Source organism: Camelus dromedarius, chromosome 4 (genome assembly GCF_036321535.1).
Source record: "Camelus dromedarius isolate mCamDro1 chromosome 4, mCamDro1.pat, whole genome shotgun sequence".
NCBI lineage: Eukaryota > Metazoa > Chordata > Mammalia > Artiodactyla > Camelidae > Camelus > Camelus dromedarius.
The window spans coordinates 91,575,324-91,598,211 of NC_087439.1; the positions used below are offsets into that span (position 1 = coordinate 91,575,324).

The 22,888-nt window shown below is 40.4% G+C and overlaps 1 protein-coding gene across 7 annotated transcripts in view; it reads left to right on the top strand.

Annotated features, from left to right (window-relative positions):
* DIS3L2 (DIS3 like 3'-5' exoribonuclease 2) overlaps positions 1 to 22,888 on the top strand; it is a 321,790-nt gene that overhangs the window by 193,976 nt on the left and 104,926 nt on the right. For 6 of the 7 annotated variants that reach the window (XM_064485261.1, XM_064485264.1, XM_064485262.1 and 3 more), the window contains one exon: positions 19,250 to 19,387. The exons of the other annotated variant lie outside the window; for it this stretch is intronic. In XM_064485261.1, the coding sequence (XP_064341331.1) occupies positions 19,250 to 19,387 (138 nt within the window). The remainder of the gene's footprint in view (positions 1 to 19,249; positions 19,388 to 22,888) is intronic. 7 annotated transcript variants of the gene reach the window in all.

A 22,888-nucleotide genomic window follows, 5' to 3' on the forward strand; every position in this document is an offset into this window, starting at 1 on the left:
CCTTGTGCTATATAAACAACAGAAGAAAACACTCAAGAAGCTCCCTGTCTTTCCCAGTTTAGTGTCAAGTAACTCTCAACAGGTAAGTGTGGGAATGGCCCACAGTTGTGAAGTGGGAGTGGGATCGGGGCACAAGCAGTGGTATTTAAACCTACAGTTGAAGAATAAATGGATAAGCCAGGCAAAGAGTGGGGAGAAAGAACATTTCAGGCTAAGGGAACAGAGTGTTTGGAGGCCCTGAGGTACAAAGACTTTGTCACCAAAAGGACCCAGAAGTCAGCATGGCTGAACTGTGCTGGAGTGGAAGGAGCCTCTGGGTGAGACAGAAAAGGGACTTTCAAGATTGGGGGTTTTATCATGAGTGTAGTGGTAAGCAAAGAGAGTCAGGATCCAGCTTGCAGATTGGAGAGGTCACTCTGGCAGCCTTGAGGAGTCTGGATTAGAGCAGTGGTGTTAAAATGGTCTAGGTAAGAGGTGGCAAGTGCCCTTGGCAGAGGCTGCAGAGCCAGAACTGAAGGGAGGCACTAGCCAGGACAGGAAATCAGGGCAGAGCTTGGTGTCTGGGAAGCTGCAGGAGCCTCTTAATTGCTCTTTCACGTCGGCCCTTTTCTTCCCACATATCGAAGCCAAGGAAGCCCTTATAAAATGTAGATCTGATGAGGTCATTCCCCTGCTTCACTCCCTATAAGATTTCTCATCCGGTTGAGGATAAAAACCCAAGTCCTCACTGTGGCCTACTGCTCTGACTGCCTCTCCAACCTGTTTCCTAGCATCCCTCTCTCCCCAGCTCTCCTCCAGCCAGCTTGGCCTCGGTGCTGTCCTCAGATGTGCCAGGCTGCTCCTGCCTCAGAGCTGTGTACTGTCTGTTCCCTCTGTCCAGATCCCCCTTCTCCCAGATCCCCCACTACTCTAAAGTTCTATTCAAATGTCATCTCAAGGTGTCCTTTCCTGACCACCCTCTCACCATAGTCTTCTCTACCCCTGCCCTCTCTTGATTTTCTCCCCCTTCTTGGTTTTTCTTTAAGATGCTCATGTGGGTCTGTCCCCCTGAATGGTAAGTTTTATTAGAGCAAGATTTCATTTTGTTCACAGTTGAACCCTCAGTGCTCAGTGCACTTTGTGTTACATAGCTGACACACACGGAAGTATTTGTTGAATGAATAAATGAATGAGTAAACTTTTGATATTGGAAGTATGAGAAGAATCTAGAATGACATATAAATTTCTGGCTTGGGCACTTGGTGGAACATAATGCCATTTAGTAGGAAATATTGAGGGGAGCTGGTTTTAAGGGGAAAGATGGTGAGTTCACATAATCACATGTTGAGTTTGTGGTCCCTGAGAGACATCCAGGCAGAAATACCAGGGGGGACAAGTAAAAGGAGTCAGGGCTGGAGGTGGAGATTTGGGAGTCATCAGTGCATGGGCCTGGGAGAGGTGGCCCAGGAGAAGTCACAGACTGGGAGGAGAACCCAGGCTGGACCCCTGGCAGAATAACCAAGAAGATGTGGCCAGGGAGATTGGAGGCAAAGCAGAGGGGAGAGGAAGCAGGCAGAGCAGGCTAAATGGTGAAAGTCATAAAGGGTGTAGGAAAATCAAGAAAAAGAGAACTATAAAGTCTTTGGGTTTGGCAACCAGGATATCATTGATGACCTTGATGCAACTAGTATCTGTGGCTTTGAGGAGGGGAAGCCAGACTGCAGGTGGTGGAGAAGGGAGTGGAAAACTGGCGTAGAGTGTCTCTCTGTGAGAAGCTTGGCTGGGAGAGGTCTGAGAGGCACAGAAGGCAGGGTCAGAGGAGGCCTTTTCTTTGTTTTTAAGGTGGAGGTGATTTTAACATGTTCCTGTGTTGAGATAAGAGACTTTCCAGAAGGAAAAGTTGAAAATACAGGAATGAGAGGAGCTGATTATTTTGCAAGGTCTTGATAAGGAAGGTGGGAATGAATACAGAGTTTAAGTGAAAAGTGAGGCCAAGACATGGAGGGTAAACACCTCTTCCTTTGTGACAGAGAAGCACCACACGGAATTGGCGCTGCTGCTGAGAGTTCACACCTGATGCTACCCATGTTCACTGTGAGAGGAAGCAGACCTCCTGCTGAGGGCAGATGGCGGAGGGGGTTGGGGGGAGGGGATAGTGAAAGGGCTCAGGAGGGAGCTGACCAGGAACCCATCATACAAGGCTTTACCAAACACTGTTCAGGTGCACTGAGCTGGAAAACTACCAAGACCAGGTGATTTTCTTCAATGATCTTTAGCCTCCTAGGTGTGGGAGAGAAGGTACAGTGAGCTAAATGTGGGTATTTGCTGAGAGGGAGAGCATGGCAGGCACCAGGACCAGGATTCTGAGACCTTGCTTCCCCTCGGAATCTGTTTCTTCTCTGTCCTGTACTTTTTTTTAAAATGTATTTTTATTGACGTACAATCAGTTTACAATGTTGTGTCAATTTCTGATGAACAGCACAATGCTTCAGTCATAAAGGAACATACATATATTGTCATATTCTTTTCCACCATAAGTTACTACAAGATATTGAATATAGTTCCCTGTGCTATACAGCATAAACTTGTTGTTTATCTGTTTTATATGTAGTAGTTAATATCTGCAAATCTCGAACTCCCAATTTATCCCTTCCCATCCCTTTTCCCCCCTGCTAACCATAAATTTGTTTTCTATGTCTGTGAGTCTGTTTCTGTTTTGTAAATAAGTTCCTTTGTCTTTTTTTTTTTTTTGATTCCATATATAAGTGATACCATATAGTATTTTTCTTTCTCTTTCTGGCTTACTTCACTTAGAATGACATTCTCCAGGTCCATCTATGTTGCTACAAATGTCATATATTATTTTTTACAGCTGAGTAATATTCCATTGTATATATATACCATTACTTCTTTATCCAGTCATCTGTTGACAGACATTTAGGTTGTTTCCATGTCTTGCCTATTATACCTAGTGCTGCTGTGAACATTTGGGTGCCTGTATCTTTTCAAATTAGAGTTCCCTCTGGATTTATGCCCAGAAGTGGAATTGCTAGATCATATGGTAAGTCTATTTTTAGTCTTTTGAGGAATCTCCATACTGTTTTCCATAATGGCTGCACCAAAGTACATTCCCACCAGCAGTGTAGGAGGGTTCCCTTTTCTCCACAGCCTCTCTAGCATTTATCGTTTGTTGTCCCTTACTTTTATAAAGGCATCACCTGCCACCTAGTTAACCAAAGGTTTTTTAAAAAAGAAATTCTGGAATCATATTTGATTCCTCTTCCTATTCTGTTGTCAGTGACCTTGTCAATAATTCCACGTCCCCTGCCATCTGCCCAGTTAGTTGTCTTTTCTATTATATGCACACAAAGACTGGGTCATGTCACTTCTCTGCTTGAAAATCTTCTTGTACCTACAAAATGGTTCACATTTTTGAGCAGAGCTCTGTTATCCAAGCCCTATAAGATTAGTCCCCAGCCTCCTCTCCCACCTTCCCCACCTCCCAGTGCCACTTCCACCCAAACACACACACATGCACATGCACACGTGTACGCATCCTAATGTCATCTGACCACACCAGGCCCTACATATCCTCTGCACTGCACCCTGACTCCCAGCCTCTGCTTGCCCTTTGCCCTCCACTTAGACTGCTTGTTGGAATTCTGTTCAAGATCAAGATGAAACCTCTGCAGAGCTTTCCTTTCCTTCTGGCTTCATGAACCGTCTCCATCCTATCAGCATGTTTTTCTTCATGTGTCTAATGCAGCAATAAACAACATAGCTCTAGATTTGATTCCCTTTTTTGCTTATTTCCTGAAACCATTGCTTTCCTTGGAAATCTTTATTACCCAAGTATCATGCATGTTACCCCAAGTTTAAAAACCACTTGGTCTAGTCAGTTTGACCAGGCAACTTGTTGCATACTTTCAATGTTTCACTCCTTTTTCTGTTTCTTGCCCTTTTTATTTCCACTGTACTTCGACCTTTAAGTTTGCGGGTTGCCTATGGGCTTGTATGCTGACATATATACTTACTCCACATACCCTCCTACAACCAGTCTATTTCTTTAGAATTGGGCGTACCTTTCCCTCGTCACGATCAAGTCTTTCAGTCCATCTCGTCGTGTCTCAGTGATACGATAAGATCACTGAATTGCATCTTATGTTCATGACGTCTGCTCCTCCAGCTCTGTGAATTGGTGTATCTGAGGCTCCCTTCTTCCCATTATTTTCTTGCATGAGTCTCTTGCATAGCCTGCACTGCTCTTCTCATTTCACACCTGCAGGCTTCCACAGCAACTTGTTTCTTGCTTTTACTTTGTCATTTTTATCCATCTCCATCCTGTCTGTATCCTTGCCATTTGCAAATTCAGTGAGTACTAATTTTCTGATAAAATTAATTGACTGAATCTTAACATGTTAGTGAAAAAACAACTACAACATCAACATTTTATGATGCAAAAGCCAGAATTTTTTTCTTTTAATTATTTTGGCAAATAGACTTGCTAGTTAAGAAAAGGCTTTTTTAACATCCAAATACATCTGCAGTGGCAATATCCTCATTCATCTGTTTGGAGAAACAGAAAGTTGGTATTACAAAAGTCCTGGTATTCTTTGGGTAGAAGATAGATCTTAATTAATGGCATGTTGAGACATTAGAAAGTGCAAAAAGATTGTTTTTAATTTCCCTGTGTTGAAAGTGTTTGAAAGTTAGATTGGTATATGGAGATAATGCCAAGGTAATCCCAGAATGTAGAAATCAGGTGACATTTGAGAATGGAAATCAACTTTAAATGGTTGTCTGCAGAATTTCCTCTTGCCTGGAGATCTGTAAAACATCAGGTAAAATTAGCTATTTTAGTTTGTATAAGGCTGAAGCAGAATGCATGGTAGTGGTTTTAATCCCTTTAGAGTCAGAAAAAATGCACAAATGTATATATACACAATATTTTGCATAGGGCTTACATTTCTGGTAATATTATAGAATGGATAGCCTGAAAAATTCTTCTTCAATAAAACTCTTTAATATGATACATCTTTTGGAAATGTATAGCTGAGCTGGCAAGAAAGAGTTTGCCAGCCCTTAGAAGCCAGGAGTAAAACAAGAGCAGATAACCAAAGAAAGATGTGTGCGCTATAGCAGCTAGCCTAGTGGCATCTTCTGATGCCTAGTGACCCAGGCAGTTTGGTCAGGATCTGATTAATACCACCTGCATCGTTCATAAAATTCCACACTAAAGTATCTAGTTTAAAGTGGCACCAAGTGGACAGTGTTTCTAGAAACCAGTCAGAATCATAAGCATATCCTTTCTGGAAGAACTAATCCTCAACCAAAGCCTTAACGATTTGCCAAAGATAAATTTTGGTAAAAGTAAGCATACGTAAAGGTCACGAAATGTGCAAGGATGCAGCTTATAGCACTTGGAGATTTTTATAGCTTTAAGTGCTTATAATATAGAAAAGGAGAAAATTTTAAAAATTGAGCCCATAAAGATTAGCTTTACAATTGTTTGGAGAAAAGGGAAGTTATAAGATGACTTAATATATGAACATAATTGTGAGTACAAGTTCTGAACCAAAAAATGGGAATTATCTATTATAACTATAGAAGCTCCCTCTACTCCGCAAAGAAACACCAGACAAATAAATGCTGGAGAGGGTGTGGAGATAAAAGGACCCTCCTACACTGCTGGTAGGTGTGTAAGTTGGTGCAGTCACTATGGAGAACAGTATGGAGGTTCCTTAAAAAAACTGAATATTGACTTACCATATGATCCAGCAATCCCACTCCTGGGCTTATATCCAGAAAAGATGAAGACTCTAATTCAAAAAGATATGTGCACCCCGGTGTTCATAGCAGCACTGATTATAGTAGCCAACACATGGAAGCAACCTAAATGCCTGTCGACAGATGAACATATGCTTTTTAGTATTTAGTTTCTATATTATTTGATATTTTATATCACACATATTATAATTATAGTTTTAATGTTCCATAAACATTTCAAATATCTTTTAAATAGTAATAGAAATACAGTAAATTACTTCCAAATTAGTAGACAGAGGCAAATGGAATGAGAAAAACAAAAACAGCTCAATCTAAAAGAAAACATGACAAGAGAAATAAAAAGAACATATTGAAATGCCAGAAAAACTAATAAGCACACCAAATTTAACTCTATAGTTAAAACGCAAAGACTGAATAAATCGCTATATGCTGTTTATAACCACACACTTAAAACATGAAGATACAAATATTAAACGTATAAAGGTAGGAAAAGCTATACTGGTAAAGTACTAGGCAAAAGAAAGCTAATTTTTTTTTTAACTGATGTCTGACTAGGCATAGAAAAAACATTACTAAATGTAAAAAGAGTCTAAATTATGATTACAGGGATCAATTCATCAGAGAAGATAATGTCTAAACATATATTACCAAATAATACAGCTTCAAAGTACATAGAATAACAGTTGACAGAAATACAAGGAGAAACGGATAAATTCATCATCAAAGTGGGTTAATTTAGTATATTTTTCCCTGGAAATGATAGTTCAAAAAGACCAGAAATTCAGTGAAATATAGAAAATTTGAACAGCACAGTTAGCAAGCTTACTCTAATAATCACATCTAAACACAGTACCCACAAATGCAGATTACACATTGTTCTCAAGCACAGAGAAAACACTTATAAAACTGACTCTGTATTAAACCATTGAGCTTATTTCAAAAAGTCATTGGTATCATACAGATCATGTTCTTGGATCCCAATGCAGTTAAGTGAGAATAAGTGCAGAAACATTTTTAACTTAAGAGAAATTCAGTACATTTGGAAATTTTAAATATCTCTGTTGCCCTCTCTTGGATCAGTGGCCAGATGAATGGTGTAAATCAAAATATACTTGATGTTATGCTTCCTATTAATGCTTGACGTTTGAGTGAGTTACGTATTTCCTCACGGCAGAGTTTACCTCTGTCATTGTCTTCCACACAGAATACAAAATGCTCCCTTCCATGGGACTTAGGGTGTCTAAGCCAGCTACTTTCCTCACATCATCCAAGAACTACCTAACTCTGAAATATGATCCATGCTGACCTACAGGCTACCCACCAGAGAGCCAAGAATTGCTTGAAAGCATTTACTGCAAGGACACCATCAAAAAGGAAACTGATCTCTCAAATAAAAAGATTACCAAAGATTAGCAGTAGAGGAAGGATTCCCAGGTGGGGAAGACAGCTGGACCACATGGATATTCTCCATTTGGACATTCACTTCCTCCTTACTAACCACCACTTCCTCTGCTCACTGACTCTTGGAACTGACAGGACTTGTTACCCTTTTGGTCCAAGTATGGTGCCCATAATCCTTTGCTTAGTATCTCAAGCACAACTGAGACTAGACTCAAACTTTTGAACAGGCGTTTACTAAGGGTTAGAAGCAGAAGGAAGATCAACAGAGAGTAAAACAAAGCATCAGGAATTGTCCTACTCTCCACTGCTCCTGGATCCAGGCCCACCTCAGGTTCCCACCTGTCCCCACACTGTGAGCATCACCCAGGCACCCACACCTCAACGTCTGCCCTTCAAAAGTCAAGACCCGAGAGGTTCTAGAAAGAGGCCATAGGCCGGCTTCTTTCGTTCTGCATTTCCTTTCTGAGGACTTGCCCCTTCCCAGGAAGAGTAACATTAGGAAGGTTCATTCCCTCCCTCTAGAGAAGACCATGCCCATGCCTTGCCCTGCAGGCCTCCAAACGAGAGTTGTCTTGTCAGTACAGTGCAGCGGCAGCGTGATTGCTGCATTCTTACAGAAGCCAGTGATCGTTTGGTTGTACGTCGACAGAAGACCTAGTCTGCTTGTCTCCTGCTACATACACAGCATCCACGCCCAAGGTGACTTAGAGCATTACATCACATGGTGCTCTGCACCACTGCTAACCTTGCAGGGGGTATTCTACCATGACTTGCAATCCTTAGCCCGAGTTGGAGCCCACCTTATACCCCACACCCTCATGGACCCCACACTGACCAGGGGATAGAAAGACTGAATCCTTGGCTCCTGTCACTTAGGTCACTGGGTAGGGAAATAGGCTTTACAATCAGTCTTACTTCAAGCGCCGTGGGGAGAGGACCACAGCCCTTTGCTCTGTGGACCTGCTGAAGTTTCATCCCTGTCCTGTCTCACAGCAGGGCCCAAGGGGACAGACACAACTCCTGTGTATTCTCCCGAGGCCCTCAGAGGGCAGCCTGGCTCATGCCTGCTTCTTCCTACTGGGCCATTCCTTCCACCTGTTCTTCTCACTCTGAGTTGTCTTTCTCAGCTTTCTAGCTACTGGCAGTGTAATTGTTCTCCTGTTTCTTTTGGACTTTAGTTTATCTCAGACACAGCACTTTAGTTTAAACCCCATTCAGCCCCTCATATTCCCTTAGCCCATCAGTTATGCTACTCCCTGTTTCATCCACTTCAGCAAGCTGAACCCTGAAATGCCATGTCTCAAATGGATGTCCTTCCTCAGCATTAAACACTACTACAAGAAGCAACTCCCACTTAACTAGAAAAATTTAATCTGTTAGCTGTGGGAAACGCATGCCACATGTAGCTTAAAAATAAGATCTATGTGCAACATTTAATTTAATCAAAAATTATGTTTAAAATCTGTTCCTTGTAAGAGGAACCCCTGATAACTCTTTCATAGATTTTGGAAAAGAAAAATTCCACTTCAGGGCGGTTTTCTACTTGGATGCATTTCTGGGTTTTGTCTCTGACGTCTTTATGATGCCCACTGTATCGAGTGCTAGTCCTCCTACGCCCCTCTTCTATGTGAAATCATTTCTAAGCCTGGTTTTGTAACACTGATCTTTCCTCTTGCAGTTGCTTATGTCAGAGGGCATTCTGACCTCAGGCAAGTATCAGGCAACCCAAGTATCTGATTTCAAACAAATCCTATTTTCATAGTATGGCCCCTGATAATGAACCTGGGAAGGGAAATGGAAAATTCTGTAGAACTGTCAGGTCATAAGGAAGTGTATGTCATCTCCATTCATTTGGGACATTGGTGAGTGAACAATTTTAACTGTCCTTATTGTATGGTCATTTTTTACTGAATCGTACCTTGACTCAAAAAATCCAAGTAGCTGAATAGTCATGCAAAACCTCTGGCATGAAAGTGGGCTTCTGGGATGCTTGCCAATGAGTTCCTGTTTTGAGGACACAGAATCGAAGTGGAAAGATTAAGTGGAGAGACAGCTCCACCCCTCTAAGTCTTATTCCTATGTTCCATTCAAATCTTGCTAGCCTGATTCCTGTGGGGTCTGGGCTTTGGAAATTCTCTTTTTTCATGGATGTCTCAGTGCACCTTGTTAAACCAAATTTGGACTGTGGCCTGTTCATCTGCTTCCAGCTCTGCTGATTGGTTCCAGTTTCCTTGCTCATTAAAGCCAAGATAATCTGGCACCCACCACTCAGGCATCCTCAAGTATCTGGCACCAAGGTAAACCTGGAAGCCAGCTAAGAAGTCTCAGTGATCCAGCACACTCATTGCATGGTGAGAGGCAGTTGTGATCCCAGAAAGAGCACTGGAATAGGAGCAGAACTGGGTTCTTGTCTCCTCTTTGCCTCTACTGCATCATGTGAGTTTGGGCATGTCTGTGATTTCTCTGAAAATCTCTTCCCCCAGCTATATGGGTGTTTGAACTAGAAAATTTCTCAAGTGTCTTGCGTTTCCAAAATACTGAGTATTAAGGATCAAAGCTCCACTTGTGCCTGTTGTTGCAAAAACACAACCTAGCCGTAAAGATACTAGCAATAACTGCCTAAAGTTGCATGTGCTACTGATGCTTTTCCACAAAAGTAGAGAGTATGACAACAAAATAAGAAGGGCACAGTCCATATTCTAAGGGTAAGAATTAACCTCTCCATGCCTCACATTTCCCAGTCTGTAAAACAGGGATGATAATGTCTAATTTAAAATTGCCTGGAAGATTAAATAGATAATCCCTAGTACTTAGAACTGTGCCAGACAAAAAGTAAGTGCTCACGGAAAATTATTATTAATATAAAAATAGAAAGATTAAAATTGACCTGGAATTTTAGTAAGCTTATGCTGAAATAATAAATATTCAATTACTGTTCAGAAGTCAAGGTGGGGACAGCATGGAGAATTCAGACCCACAGATACATAATCACCTGATTTCTGACAAAGGTGTCACTGCATTGTAGTGAGGAAAGGATGGTTTTATCACTAAAAGGTGCTGGATCCATTGAATATCCATATGGGAAAAAAAAATGAATTTCGACTTTGATTCACACTGTACATAAAAATCAACTTCATGTGGCTCATAGATCTAGGTGTGAAAGGTAAAACATTAATACTTCTAGAAGTATTAACACTTCTCTGGAAAATAACAGAAAAATAGCCTCATGACCTTAGCAACAGTTTCTTAAGTAGAACACAAAAAGCATTAACCTTAAAGGAAGAGAGTGATAAATTAGATTTCATTAAATTTAAGAACTTTTCATCAGAAAACACCATTAAGATAATGAAAAAGCAAGTCACAGAGTAGGAGAAAATATTTGTTTCATATATATATATCCAGCAAAGGAAATTAAAACCACAGTAAGATATTACTATGTTCCTACAAGAATAGCTAATTTTTTTTAAAGCTGACCAAATATAGTAGAGTTGTGGAACAATTAGAACTTCCATACACCGAGTAGGAGAAAAATTAGGTACAACCACTTTGAAAAACTGTTGTATAGTATATAATAGAGCTGAACAGATTCATTCTCCAAAACCCAGCAGTTTCCTCTTTGATAGATACCCAATAGAAAGGAGTATGTATGTACAAGAATGCTCATGGCAGCATTATTCATAAGAGCAAAATACTAAAAATAACCCAAGTCTCTATCAACAATAAAATGGATAAACTGTGATATAGTCTTACAATGGAATACTCCACAGCAATGGTACAGAATAAATTCAAAACACAACATGGTGTCTCAAATGCATGTTCAGCAAATAAAGCCAGTTATACACACATAAAATACATACTGTACAAATCCATTTATGTAAAATGCAAAGATAGGCAAACTGGTCTATGATTATAATTTACAGAGGTCAGGAAAGCAGTTATCTTTTGTAGCTATAGACTGAGGCGGCACAGGAGGAACTTCTGGAATTCTGGTTATATCCTATTTCTTGAACTGGCAGGTGATTACCTAAATGTATTCACTTTGTAAAAATGTATTCACTATATAAACCTTGAGCATACATATGTATTTTATGCCTCAATAAAAAGTTTATTTTAAAGAGTAAAGGAGCACACAAAAAATGGAAACAACCCAAATGTCTATCTACTAATGAATAGTTAAATAAATGTGATATGTGCACACAACAGAATATTATTCAGCCATGAAAAGAAATGAAGTACTAATGCAGGCTACAACACAAATGAACCTGTAAAACATTATGCTAGGTGAAAGACAGTCACAAAAGACTGTGCACATATTGTAAGATTCCATTTATATGAGATGTCCAGGATAGACACATCTACAGAGACAGAAAGTAGATTAGAAGTTGCCTATGGTTAGGAAGATTGGGGAGAAATAGAGAGTGACTGAAAACAGATGGATTTTCTTTTGGGGGTGTTGAAATGTTCTAAAATTGATTATGGTGATGGTTGCACAACTCTGAATATACTAAAAAAGCATTGAATTTTGCACTTTAAATGAGTGATTTGTATATGAATGAAATCTTGATAAAGCTGCTATGACACCAAAAGACAAGGGATACTGTAGAATGATTAAAACCCCTTAGGAAAAGGCTGTCCCCTGTGGCCCTGTAGTATGATAGTTAAGAACACTAATACTGTAGTCCAACAGTGTTCCGAATCCTAGCTCTGATGTTTGTTAAGTGTGTGGCATTGGGCAGATCATCTAACCTCTCTGTGCCTGTATGTCTTCATCTGTAAAATATGAATATTAATAGTATCTACCCCATAAAACTTTTGTGAAGATGATTCATTTAATCAAGAAATATTTGAGTATCTTCAATTTGCCAGGTCCAATCAGTAATAACTGTTGTTATAATCAGCCAGAAAGTTTTGTATCTACAGAGTCTTTACTTCATTTTGGTGATGGAGGTGATAAGTAAATTTGAGAGTATATCCTGAGGACAGGACACCTTTGCCCTATTGTAACCACACCAGCAACTATTGCAAAATGTGGAAGAAATGTTCATTTTAATGACCCTAAGTTATTAATATTGAATTATATTCTGCTATTAAGAAAAGGAAATATACAATACATTTACTTATAGAGGATTTCCATCCAGAAGTACTAAAACTATAAACAATTGATGATTAAAGGGTTGACACTCAGTTACCTAGAAAATTTAGCAGTTCAGAATACTTTATATGAAAACTGAGTTTATGAATAAACTGGAAAACTAAGTTATAACCACAGTTGGTATATGGATAATTCGAAAATAGTAAGTGATCGTTGGTTACAGGAGTGCATGACAGGGTTTTTATTTCAATAAGTGTGTATTGTCCCCATAAAGGAGTCACATTTAGTCATGCTGAGAATACTTTATTCTACTTAGTGATCTTAAAATGTGTGTTCTTGCAAAGTTAATGTATAATCATTTTTAACTGTTGCATTGAGAGTGCTTGTAAACTCCAGGAGTTGAGAAAGAACCATTTATAAGTTAGTTATCTCATTCTAAGGGACAAATCCCATAAAGTAAGGGTGAAAAGCTTAGTTTCTGGGAGTCTGACTTGCCTGGGGCTCAGTTTCCTCATCTGTAGGAAGAAATCTATCTCATGGCTTTGGGAGAACCAAATGAATTAATACAAATGAAGTGCTCTAAAAAGCAAGCAGTTGATGTGCTATTGTGGGATAACCAGTACAGTGGATTCATATCATAAGCATACATAAATCATGAATATAATTTTTTGTTAATTTTTGTGAAGCCTTGGGGAATTAAAAAACAGTTTCTAATTAATGCAAAGAGATTAATTAATGAAAACGAGTAATTGAAGAGCTGATTTTGTATGGTGAAAATAACAGAGCAAAAAAGGCTTCCCTAGAGTGAGAGAAACACTACTAAGGGGTTTTATCAAGGTGAATATGAAAGTTGCTTTAATTTCAGCTGAAAGGAAGGTTAGGATTGGATTAAGAAATTTTTTATAACTATTTTTTATTGAGTTATAGTCAGTGTACAATGTTGTGTCAATTTCCAGTGTAGAGCAGATTTTTCAGTTATACATGAACATACATATATTCATTATCATATTCTTTTTCGCTGTGAGCTACCGCAAGATCTTGTATATATTTCCCTGTGCTATACAGTATAATCTTGTTTATCTATTCTACATATGCCTGTCAGTATCTACAAATTTCGAACTCCCAGTCTGTCCCTTCCCACCCCCATCCCCAACCCCTTCCCCCTTGGCAACAAGTTTGTATTCTATATCTATGTCTGTTTCTGTTTTGTATTTATGTTCTTTTTTTTTTTGTAAGATTCCATATATGAGCTATCTCATATGGTATTTTTCTTTCTCTTTCTGGCTTACTTCACTTAGAATGACATTCTCCAGGAACATCCATGTTGCTGCAAATGGCATTATGTTGTCATTTTTATGGCTGAATAGTATTCCACTGTATAAATACACCATGACTTCTTTATCCAATCATCTATTGATGGACATTTAGGCTGTTTCCATGCCTTGGCTATTGTAAATAGTGCTGCTATGAACATTGGGGTGCAGGTGTCTTTTTGAAGTAGGGTTCCTTCTGGATATATGCCGAGGAGCGGGATTCCTGGGTCATATGGTAAGTCTATTCTTAGTCTTTTGAGGAATCTCCATACTGTTTTCAAAGGTGGCTGCAACAGCCTGCATTCCCACCAGCAGTGTAGGAGGGTTCCCTTTTCTCCACAGCCTCTCTAGCATTTGTCATTTGTGGACTTTTGAATGATGGCCATTCTGACTGGTGTGAGGTAATACCTCATTGTAGTTTTGATTTGTATTTCTCTGGTAATTGGTGATATTGAGAATTTTATCATGTGCCTATTGATCATTTGTATTTCTTCCTTGGAGAATTGCTTGTTTAGGTCTTCTGCCCATTTTTGGATTGGGTTGTTTGCTTTTTTCTTATTAAGTCGTATAAGCTGCTTATATATTCTGGAGCATGGTATTGGTACAAAAACAGACATATAGACCAATGGAACAAAATAGAGAGCCCAGAAATGAACCCACAAAGTTTTGGTCATCTAATCTTTGACAAAGGAGATAAAAATATACAATGGAGAAAAGACAGTCTCTTCAGCAAGTGGTGTTGGGAAAACTGGACAGAAGCATGTAAATCAATAAAGCTAGAACACACCATACACAAAAATAAACTCAAAATGGATCAAAGACTTAAACATAAGACAAGATACAATAAACCTCCTAGAAGAAAACATAGGCAAAACATTATCTCACATACATCTCAAAAATGTTCTCCTAGGGCTGTCTACCCAAGCAATAGAAATAAAAGCAAGAATAAACAAATGGGACCTAATGAAACTTGCAAGCTTCTGCACAGCAAAGGAAACCATAAACAAAACAAAATGACAACCTACGGAATGGGAGAAAATTTTTGCAAAAGATGCAACTGACAAATGCTTGATCTCCAGAATATATAAGCAATTGTTGATAACAACATTTTGTGACTAGGCATTGAAATGCACATAGATGTTTATATTTAAAACGTGCTGAAAATTGAACATCTCTTTCACATTTGGCTTTTAAGAGACTGGTAATTATGTTTTGTTAATAGAGGGGCTTTTTTCCCCATTTTGTTATATTGAAGTATACAGTCGTATCAATTTCTGGTGTACAGCATAATGTTTCAGTCATACTATACATACATATATTCCTTTTCATATTCTTTTTCATTATAGGTTACTATAAGATATTGAATATAGTTCCCTGTGCTATTCAGTATAAACATGTTTATCTATCCTACGTACAGTAGTTAGCATCTAAAAATCTCTAACTCCCAATTTATCCTTTCCTACCCTCTTTCCCCTGATAATCATAAGTTTGTTTTCTCTGTGAGTCTGTTTCTGTTTTGTAAATAATTTCATTTGTGTCTTTTTCTTTTTAGATTCCACATATAAGCAATATCGTATGGTGTTTTTCTTTCTCTTTCTGGCTTACTTCATTTATAATGATGATCTCCAGGTCCATTCTTGTTACTGCAAATGGCATTATTTTATTCTTTTGTATGACTGAGTAGTATTTCATTGTATAAATACACAACAACTTCTTTATCCAGTCATCTGTTGATGGACATTTAGGTGGTTTTCATATCTTGGCTATTGTAAATAGTGCTGCTATGAACATTGGGGTGGACTTATCTTTTCGAATTAAAGGTCCCTCCAGATTTATGCCCAAGAGTGGGACTGCTGGATCATACAGTTAGTTTATTTTCAGTTTTTTGAGGAATCTCCATAGTATTTTCCATAATCGCTGTACCAAACTACATTCCCACCAACAACGTAGGAAAGTTCCTTTTTCTCCACATCCTCTTGGGCATTTATTGTTTGTGGACTTTTTAATGATGGCCATTCTGACTGGTATGAGGTGATACCTTGTAGTTTTGATTTGCATTTCTCTGATAATTAGCAATATTGAGCATTTTTTTGATGTGCCTATTGGCCATTTGTATGTCTTCATTGGAGAATTGCTTATTTATGTCGTCTGTCCGTTTTTGGATTGGGGTTTTTTTTGTTGTTGTTATGAAGTTGTATAAACTGTTTATATATTCTGGAAATTAAGGCCTTGTCAGTCACATCATTTGCAAAAATTTTCTCCCATTCCATAGGTTGTCTTTTCATTTTGTTTATGGTTTCCTTTGCTGTGCAAAAGCTTGTTAAGTTTAATTAGGTCCCATTTGTTAATTTTTGCTTTTATTTCTATTGCCTGGGTAGACTGCCCCAGGAGAACATTGCTAAGATTTTTGGCAGAAAATGTTTTGCCTATGTTTTCTTCTAGGAGATTTATAGTGTCTTGTCTTATATTCAAGTCTCTAAGCCATTTTGAGTTTATTTTTGTGTATGGTGTGAGGGAGTGTTCTAACTTCATTGATTTACAAGCAGCTGTCCAGTTTTCCCAACACCACTTACTGAAGAGACTGTCTTTTCTCCATTGTATATTTTTATCTCCTTTGTTGAAGATTAGTTGACCAAAACTTTGTGGGTTCATTTCTGGGCTCTCTATTCTGTTCCGTTGATCTGTATTTCTGTCTTTGTGCCAATACCATGCTGTTTTGATTACTATAGCTCTGAAGTATTGTCTGAAGTCTGGGAGGGTTATTCCTCCTGCTTTGCTCTTTTTCTTCAGTATTGCTTTGGCAATTCTGGGCCTTTTGTGATTCCTTATAAATTTTAGAATTATTTGTTCTAGTTCTGTGAAAAACATCCTGGGTAATTTAGTTTGATGGGGATCACATTAAATCTGTAGATTTCTTTGGATAGTATGGCCATTTTAACAATATTAATTCTTCTAATCCAAGCTCATGGGATATCTTTCCACTTCTTTGAATTATCTTTAATTTCCTTAATCAGTGTTTTGTAGTTCTCCACGTATATGTCTCCACGTATAAAGTTGAAAGACTTCCTGCTAAAATCTAGGACAAGACAAGGATTCCCACTCTCAACCACTTCTATTCAGCATAGTATTGGACGTCCTTGCCATAGCAATCAGACAAGAAAAAGAAATAAAAGGAATCCAAATTGGAAGAGAAGAGGTAAAACTGTCACTTTATGCAGATGACATGAAACTATACAGAGAAAACCCTGAAGACTCCACACAAAAACTACTAGAGCTGATAAAAGAATTCAGCGAGGTAGCAGGATACAAGATTAACGTACAGAAATCAGTTGCATTTCTTTACACTAACAATGAAGTATCAGAAAGAGAAAGTAAAGAAACAATTCCTTTTAAAATCACACCCCAAAAAAAATTTAAATATTTAGGAATCAACCTGACCAAGGAGGTGAAAGACTTACACGTGGAGAAATATAGAGGCTTTTTTAAAATAGAAAAATCCACAAATGAGTGTGAAACATGCTGAAATTTCATTTTCAAACATGTCTTTGGGAAACCGGTCTGCTGGGATCATACAAACATCCCAGCACTCCTGCAGGTATAAGCAATAGGTTCCTAATGCTAGGCATACACAATGAATTTCTTAAGTAGTGGCAAAAGCCTCAGGCTGTTACAAACTGGAGTCAGATTTTTGGCATGGAAATAGTTGTTTCCTTTCAGCAGGGGTATGCCTAGTTCCTGCTACTTCATTTACTGAGCTCACCTTCATAGAACTTTTCCTGCACAGTGCTTTAGTTGCCATTATCCTCCAGGAGAGTTGTCCAGTGAGCTGCCACCCACTCTTGCTGCCTCCTGCCCAGGGTTGCCAGTGGTGCTTTTCTCTTGCCATGTGATGGGGAATCAGAGATAAGGGGTGTGGCTGGGGGGGAACACAGCATTTTGTTAGTATGTCTTTATTTAAAAAAAAAAACTGTAAAACAGATAAGATATAAAAATTAAAATTTACATAGAGCCAGAAAAAGTCATAATCTTATTACTCAGAGAAGATCATTATTACCATCTTGATGTATTTCTTTCTAGACATTTTTAAGTGAGGTTTACATTTTTTATTTTATACTTTTTATCTTTATCCCTTTTCCAGTCTTTGAACGCTGGAAACATTACAAATGTGTATGCTGCAGAAAAGAACAGCCCCCATATCGTCAGCCTCCGAGATCATCACTGGGGACGTTATCATTCTGCTCCTTCTAAGCTGTGACCCTCTCCTGCCTCTGTTGGCTTGTCTTTCTTTTGAAACTTGTAGCTAGTTTTACTAACTGGATTTTTCCTTTTTAAACTTTTCTTCCCTTGGCTTCAGTCCCTACAAACTTTTTTTTTTTAATTTTTGGAGAGAGAATGTTGAACATGCACAAAAGTAGACAGAACAGTATAATGAACCCCCTTGTTCCCCTCTCCCAGCCCCGGCAACCCTGAAACCAAGGCCAGTCTGCCCCATTCACACCCCACCCACCCCACCCCGACTCCCAGCTTTTATTATATGGACCTGCTAACTTCATAACTACCTTTAAGGGTCCTCCTTGGCCCTTCTGACTCCACTCTTTTTTTGGCAGCGAGGAAGGACCAAATGCCTGCCCTCCTGCTCTCAGAGCTTCTCGTGAGCCTGTGCTCAGCTCTGTCCCAGGCCTGACCGGCTGACCTGGGCTTTCCCCACTCCTGAAACGCCCGGAAATTCCCAGACGCTGGGCGTGCCAGCCTCACATGTTCAGCTCCTCATTCTCTTTCCTGTTAATGAAGGAGGCCATTGCTCAAATCATTTGGAAGGGGAAAAGTGGAATTTACTACCTGGGTGTTCCTCTTCCATGCTGTTCATATAAATTTAAACTTAGATTCCTGAGAATTAGATTGAACATGACAAAAATTGCTGTGTGGGCAGTTTAGTTGAGTACTTGCAGATTGATAGAGCCCTTTGTAATAATGAAGGAAAAAGGTTCTCTAAGCTGCTTAGTTCCAGAAGGTGAGCTCACCAGTTGAGGAGTTTGCAGCCAACACTGCTCATTAACCCTTTTCCGGATGGCAAAAAGAAAATACAAAAGATAATCCACAGAGTTGTCAAATCCTGGCCTTCCAGAGGACCTAAGAAATCATCTTGTACAACCCCCTCCTCATGCATGGGACTTTCCACTGCACTCAGATTTACTTGTCTCAGAATTTTTTACACTGACTCCTTTTAAGCTTATGAAATATTCTCAAACCATCACCACATCATGGCCATGGACTACTGCCATGGCTTGCTGTACCAGTGGTCAACTTTGGTGTTTGATTACATAACCCAATACCACACAGAACTGGAAGACGTCAGAGGTTGAGTTGTCCTTCTTACCTAGCAACCCAATCAGTTTCCACCAAAGTCAGAGGGAATTTGCTTACCCCAGCTAAGAGATGGAGTTTGTTGTGTGGCCACAAGGTGATCCAAGCCTAATTGTTTCTCAGCTATGGAGTCTGTCTCTAAAATTCAGTGGGACTAAACTAAGGCCAAGGCCTGCATCCCGGCTGGATATGCTGGCCTGTGTGAGGCCCTCTCACTGCCGGGGATGTCTGGACAGCAGAAAGTCCCTTTCAGTCCTGTTGGTTAGATTACCCTGACTGAGCTTGCAGAACACTGTTTTCTCTCTCTCTTAAGACTCATGTTGTTGGGAAGACTCGCCACAGAGTCAGGAGGGTGATCCAGGCAAGAGCAGCGTGTTCCCGTCGTGTGGACTGGATGGAAACCAGTGTGTGGGACAAGAAATCCAGCATCTGTTGAATGTCCTTGTGTCTAGTAGGTTATGCTTCTTTTCTTCGTCTACCTTTGTTTACTAAACGTATCATTTCACTGAAGGATTGATTAAGTTTATTTGCCTGACGGTGCCATTCCTGAGAGATCCTGGTCTTCTTCAGGCTCATTGTTTTCAGTCCAGTATCACCTTCGACTGCATTAGTAGAACCATGGTTTGCAGAATGAAGGAGCTGACAACATGAGAAAGTGAATGTGGCATACTCAGTGAATGTCACTTCTCTGCTTAAAACTCCCCAAGTGGTTTCCCATCACATCTGAAATAAAATCTAAATGCTTCATCCTGGCCTATCCAGGCATGTCTCATTGGGGTCCCATCTACCTCACTGGCCTCCTAGCTTCCAATTCGCCTCTCCGTTCCCATCATCTTTCTATTCCTTAGTTGTAGCCAGCGTGCCCCCACCTTTGACCTTTGCTCTGGTTATCCTCCTGCCTGGGATGCTCTCCCCAGGGTCATCGTGTGCCATGGTTCTTTGCAGGCACACAGGTCTCAGTTTATTTCCTCAGAGAGACCTTTCCAAGCTAAAATCCCCCTCATCCTCATCACCTCACCCTGTTTTATTTTCTTCAAAGTCCTTTTTGGTTTTTAATATATATTTTTATTGAAGTATAGTCAGTTTACAATGTTGTGTCAATTTCTGGTGTACAGCACAGTGCTTCAGTTATATAGGAACATAGATATATTCATTTTCATATTCTTTTTCACCGTAGGTTAATATAAGATATTGAATATAGTTCCCCGTGCTATGCAGTATAAACTTGTTGTTTATTTATTTTATGTATGTTAGTATCTGCAAATCTAGAACTCCCAATTTATCCGTTCCCACCCCCTTCCCCCACTGGTAACCATAAGTTTGTTTTCTATGCCTGTGAGTCTGTTTCTGTTTTGTAAATAAGTTCATTTATCTTTTTTTAGATAAAATATCAATTAATATGTGGAATTCAAAGTCCCTTTTACTATCATAAGTAATCTTACAATTTATTTGTTTGCTTGTTGTCTTTCTCTCTCCATGAGAATGTGAGCTCCACAAGAGAAGGGACCTTGTCAATCTTGGTTGCTTATATGTCTAGAAAAGTATCTGCCACATAGAAGGAGCTTAGTAAGTGTTTGTTGAATGGCTAATTGAGTGAATGAGGTGGTTATTAAGAGCATGTTTAGAGGAAGATGTTGAGGATTATGAGTTGAGTCAATCCAAGCCACATGGATATTAGCCTGAAGGAGAGAAGATCTAGGGGGCTACATGCTAACTGTCTAAACATTTAAAGCTGGTGCTGTCCCAGGAGTAGAGCCCAGCCCTGCTGGAAGAGATCTGCCACTTCCCTCATTTCTTGAGGCCAGATTGCTCTTCTCTGAGGGGCTGGCCTTGTTCTGGGTGGCCCCAGGGGGTAGAACTGGGCAGACAAGTGGACACTCTAAGAAGATGTATCTTGGTTTTAAAGGGAGAGATTTTTTTACATTGTTTGCTGAGGCTGGAGTGGACTGCATGAGCAAGTAGTGATTTCTCAGGCACTGCAGGTGTGCAAGCATAAGTTGGACACACTCTGGGAAGACCTGGTGTGGGGAGAACTCTGCACAGTTAGACCAGGCAGGGTTTCCAACCCCTGTCAACCCAGAGTGGCAACATCTCCCCTGTGTGTTTGGTTTTCTTAGTCATTCAGTAAATATCCTATACCAGCAGTGTGTGCAGGCTTTTCCCTGCCCTTCATGCTGGCTACAGATGAGGGGGAGACACCTTGTGACCTCCTTGAATAAGTCGTGTCCGGTGGGTGGGGGAGGATGTAGGGAGGGTAAAAGGTGCTATAGGAAGACACAGAGGTCGGGAGGGGGATCCTGGTCCAGGTCATCAGGGAAGGCCTGCCAAAGGGAGTGGGCTTTCCACAGTGGTCTGCAGGCCCAGTGGGCGTCGCCAGGGAGAGAGACTGGAGAAGAATACCCTGCGAGGGAGAGCAGTGTGGAGCCTGATAGGTTTGAGCAGCTGAAGAAGTTCTGGTGCAGTGACTGGCACATAAGGAGTTAGGGCCAGGAAAGTTGAACATGCTCAGGGCAGACTCACACGATAAAGAATTTTGTCACTGTCGCCTCTTTGTGAAGCAGTGACAGAGCACAGTGCGCAGAGGGAGGAGAGGAAGAACCCAGGCGAGGGCCAGTAAGGCCTGGGAAGCCAGATGGCGACATGCTCATTGCAGTAGGGGCCCGGCAGGGTTTACGCAGTGAAGTGACAAGGAGGCTTGTATTTTGGAAGAGACATTATCTTCAGTGTGGGAAATGGGTTTGAGAAATGGCAGGGAGAACCACACGGAGGTGTTAGATCTTCCTTTAAAGAAATGATGGTGGTCCTGGCTGAAGTGGTGATGTGTGAAGAAGAGAGACAGATTTGAGAGATATTCAGGAGGGAGCGGTCAAAGAGACTGATCACTGCAGGCTGAGAACAAGCCTAGGTTTTGGAGGGGTTTTGGCGGTTGTGGTGCCTTTTTTGGTTTGCTGAAGTGTGAGTGTGAGATGCCTGGGGGACAGCTAAGTGGCAGTTCCCAGTGGACCCTTGTGTATATCATTCTAGAGCTCAGAGCGATCTGGGCTGCTGGCCCAGACTGAGGAGACCAAAGCACAGAGATGATGCTTGATCTCTTGAGAGTGGATGAGACAGTCCAGGCTGAAAGAGTGGAATTGGAAGCGCAGACAGCCGTGATGAGCTTGAAAGCACGCCAACATGTAAGGGACAAGGAGAGGCAGAGGAGCCTGAGAAGGGGCAGCGACAGAGTCAGACACCCAGAGTGGGGCCTGGAGCCATAGGAATGGTGTCTCACAGAGGGAGAAGTCACCAGGCCTCAGATGCCCTATAAGGGCAGGCCAAGACAGTCCTAAAAATGTTTGAACACTAGAGACCTGGACAAAAGCAATTATTTTTTGCTTTTGCTAAATGAGGTACATTTAGCAACATTGTTCCCCTATATGCTGGATTAAAAGGAGCATCCTCCTGGGTCATGAGGTGCCTCTGTCACCACTGTCCAGTCTCAGCAGAGGGTAAAAGTGAACTCAAGTGACCTAAGTCTGGAAGGCTCTGGTCTCACTCCTGGTAAAGGAAGCCTGACGCATTCCCACCTGTGGCAGGCATAGCCCTTTCAGTCGCTTAGGACAATCAGTCTGCCACTAGCTAATGATGCCTAGACACTAGGATTTAAAAAGGAATTACTAAATCTTAAGGGCTTAAAATTAAATACAACTGGAGTTGACAGCTTAGTGGTTGTTCTGTAATCAGTCCTTGTTACGAGTGGCTAAAAAGATAGGCAGTGGGAACAGGGATGTAGCTGTGAGCAGGGCTGGGAAAAGTCTCTGACAGGACTTCTGAATCCATAGCCAAGAATGTGACTTCTATTGACTCATAAGAGGTAGGGAGGGACTTTTCAGCTGTGACCCACTGAGCTGAAAAATTGAGTTGTGTCATCTTGTCCTGGAGTTACTGTGACAGTGGTGGAGGGCAGGGGATG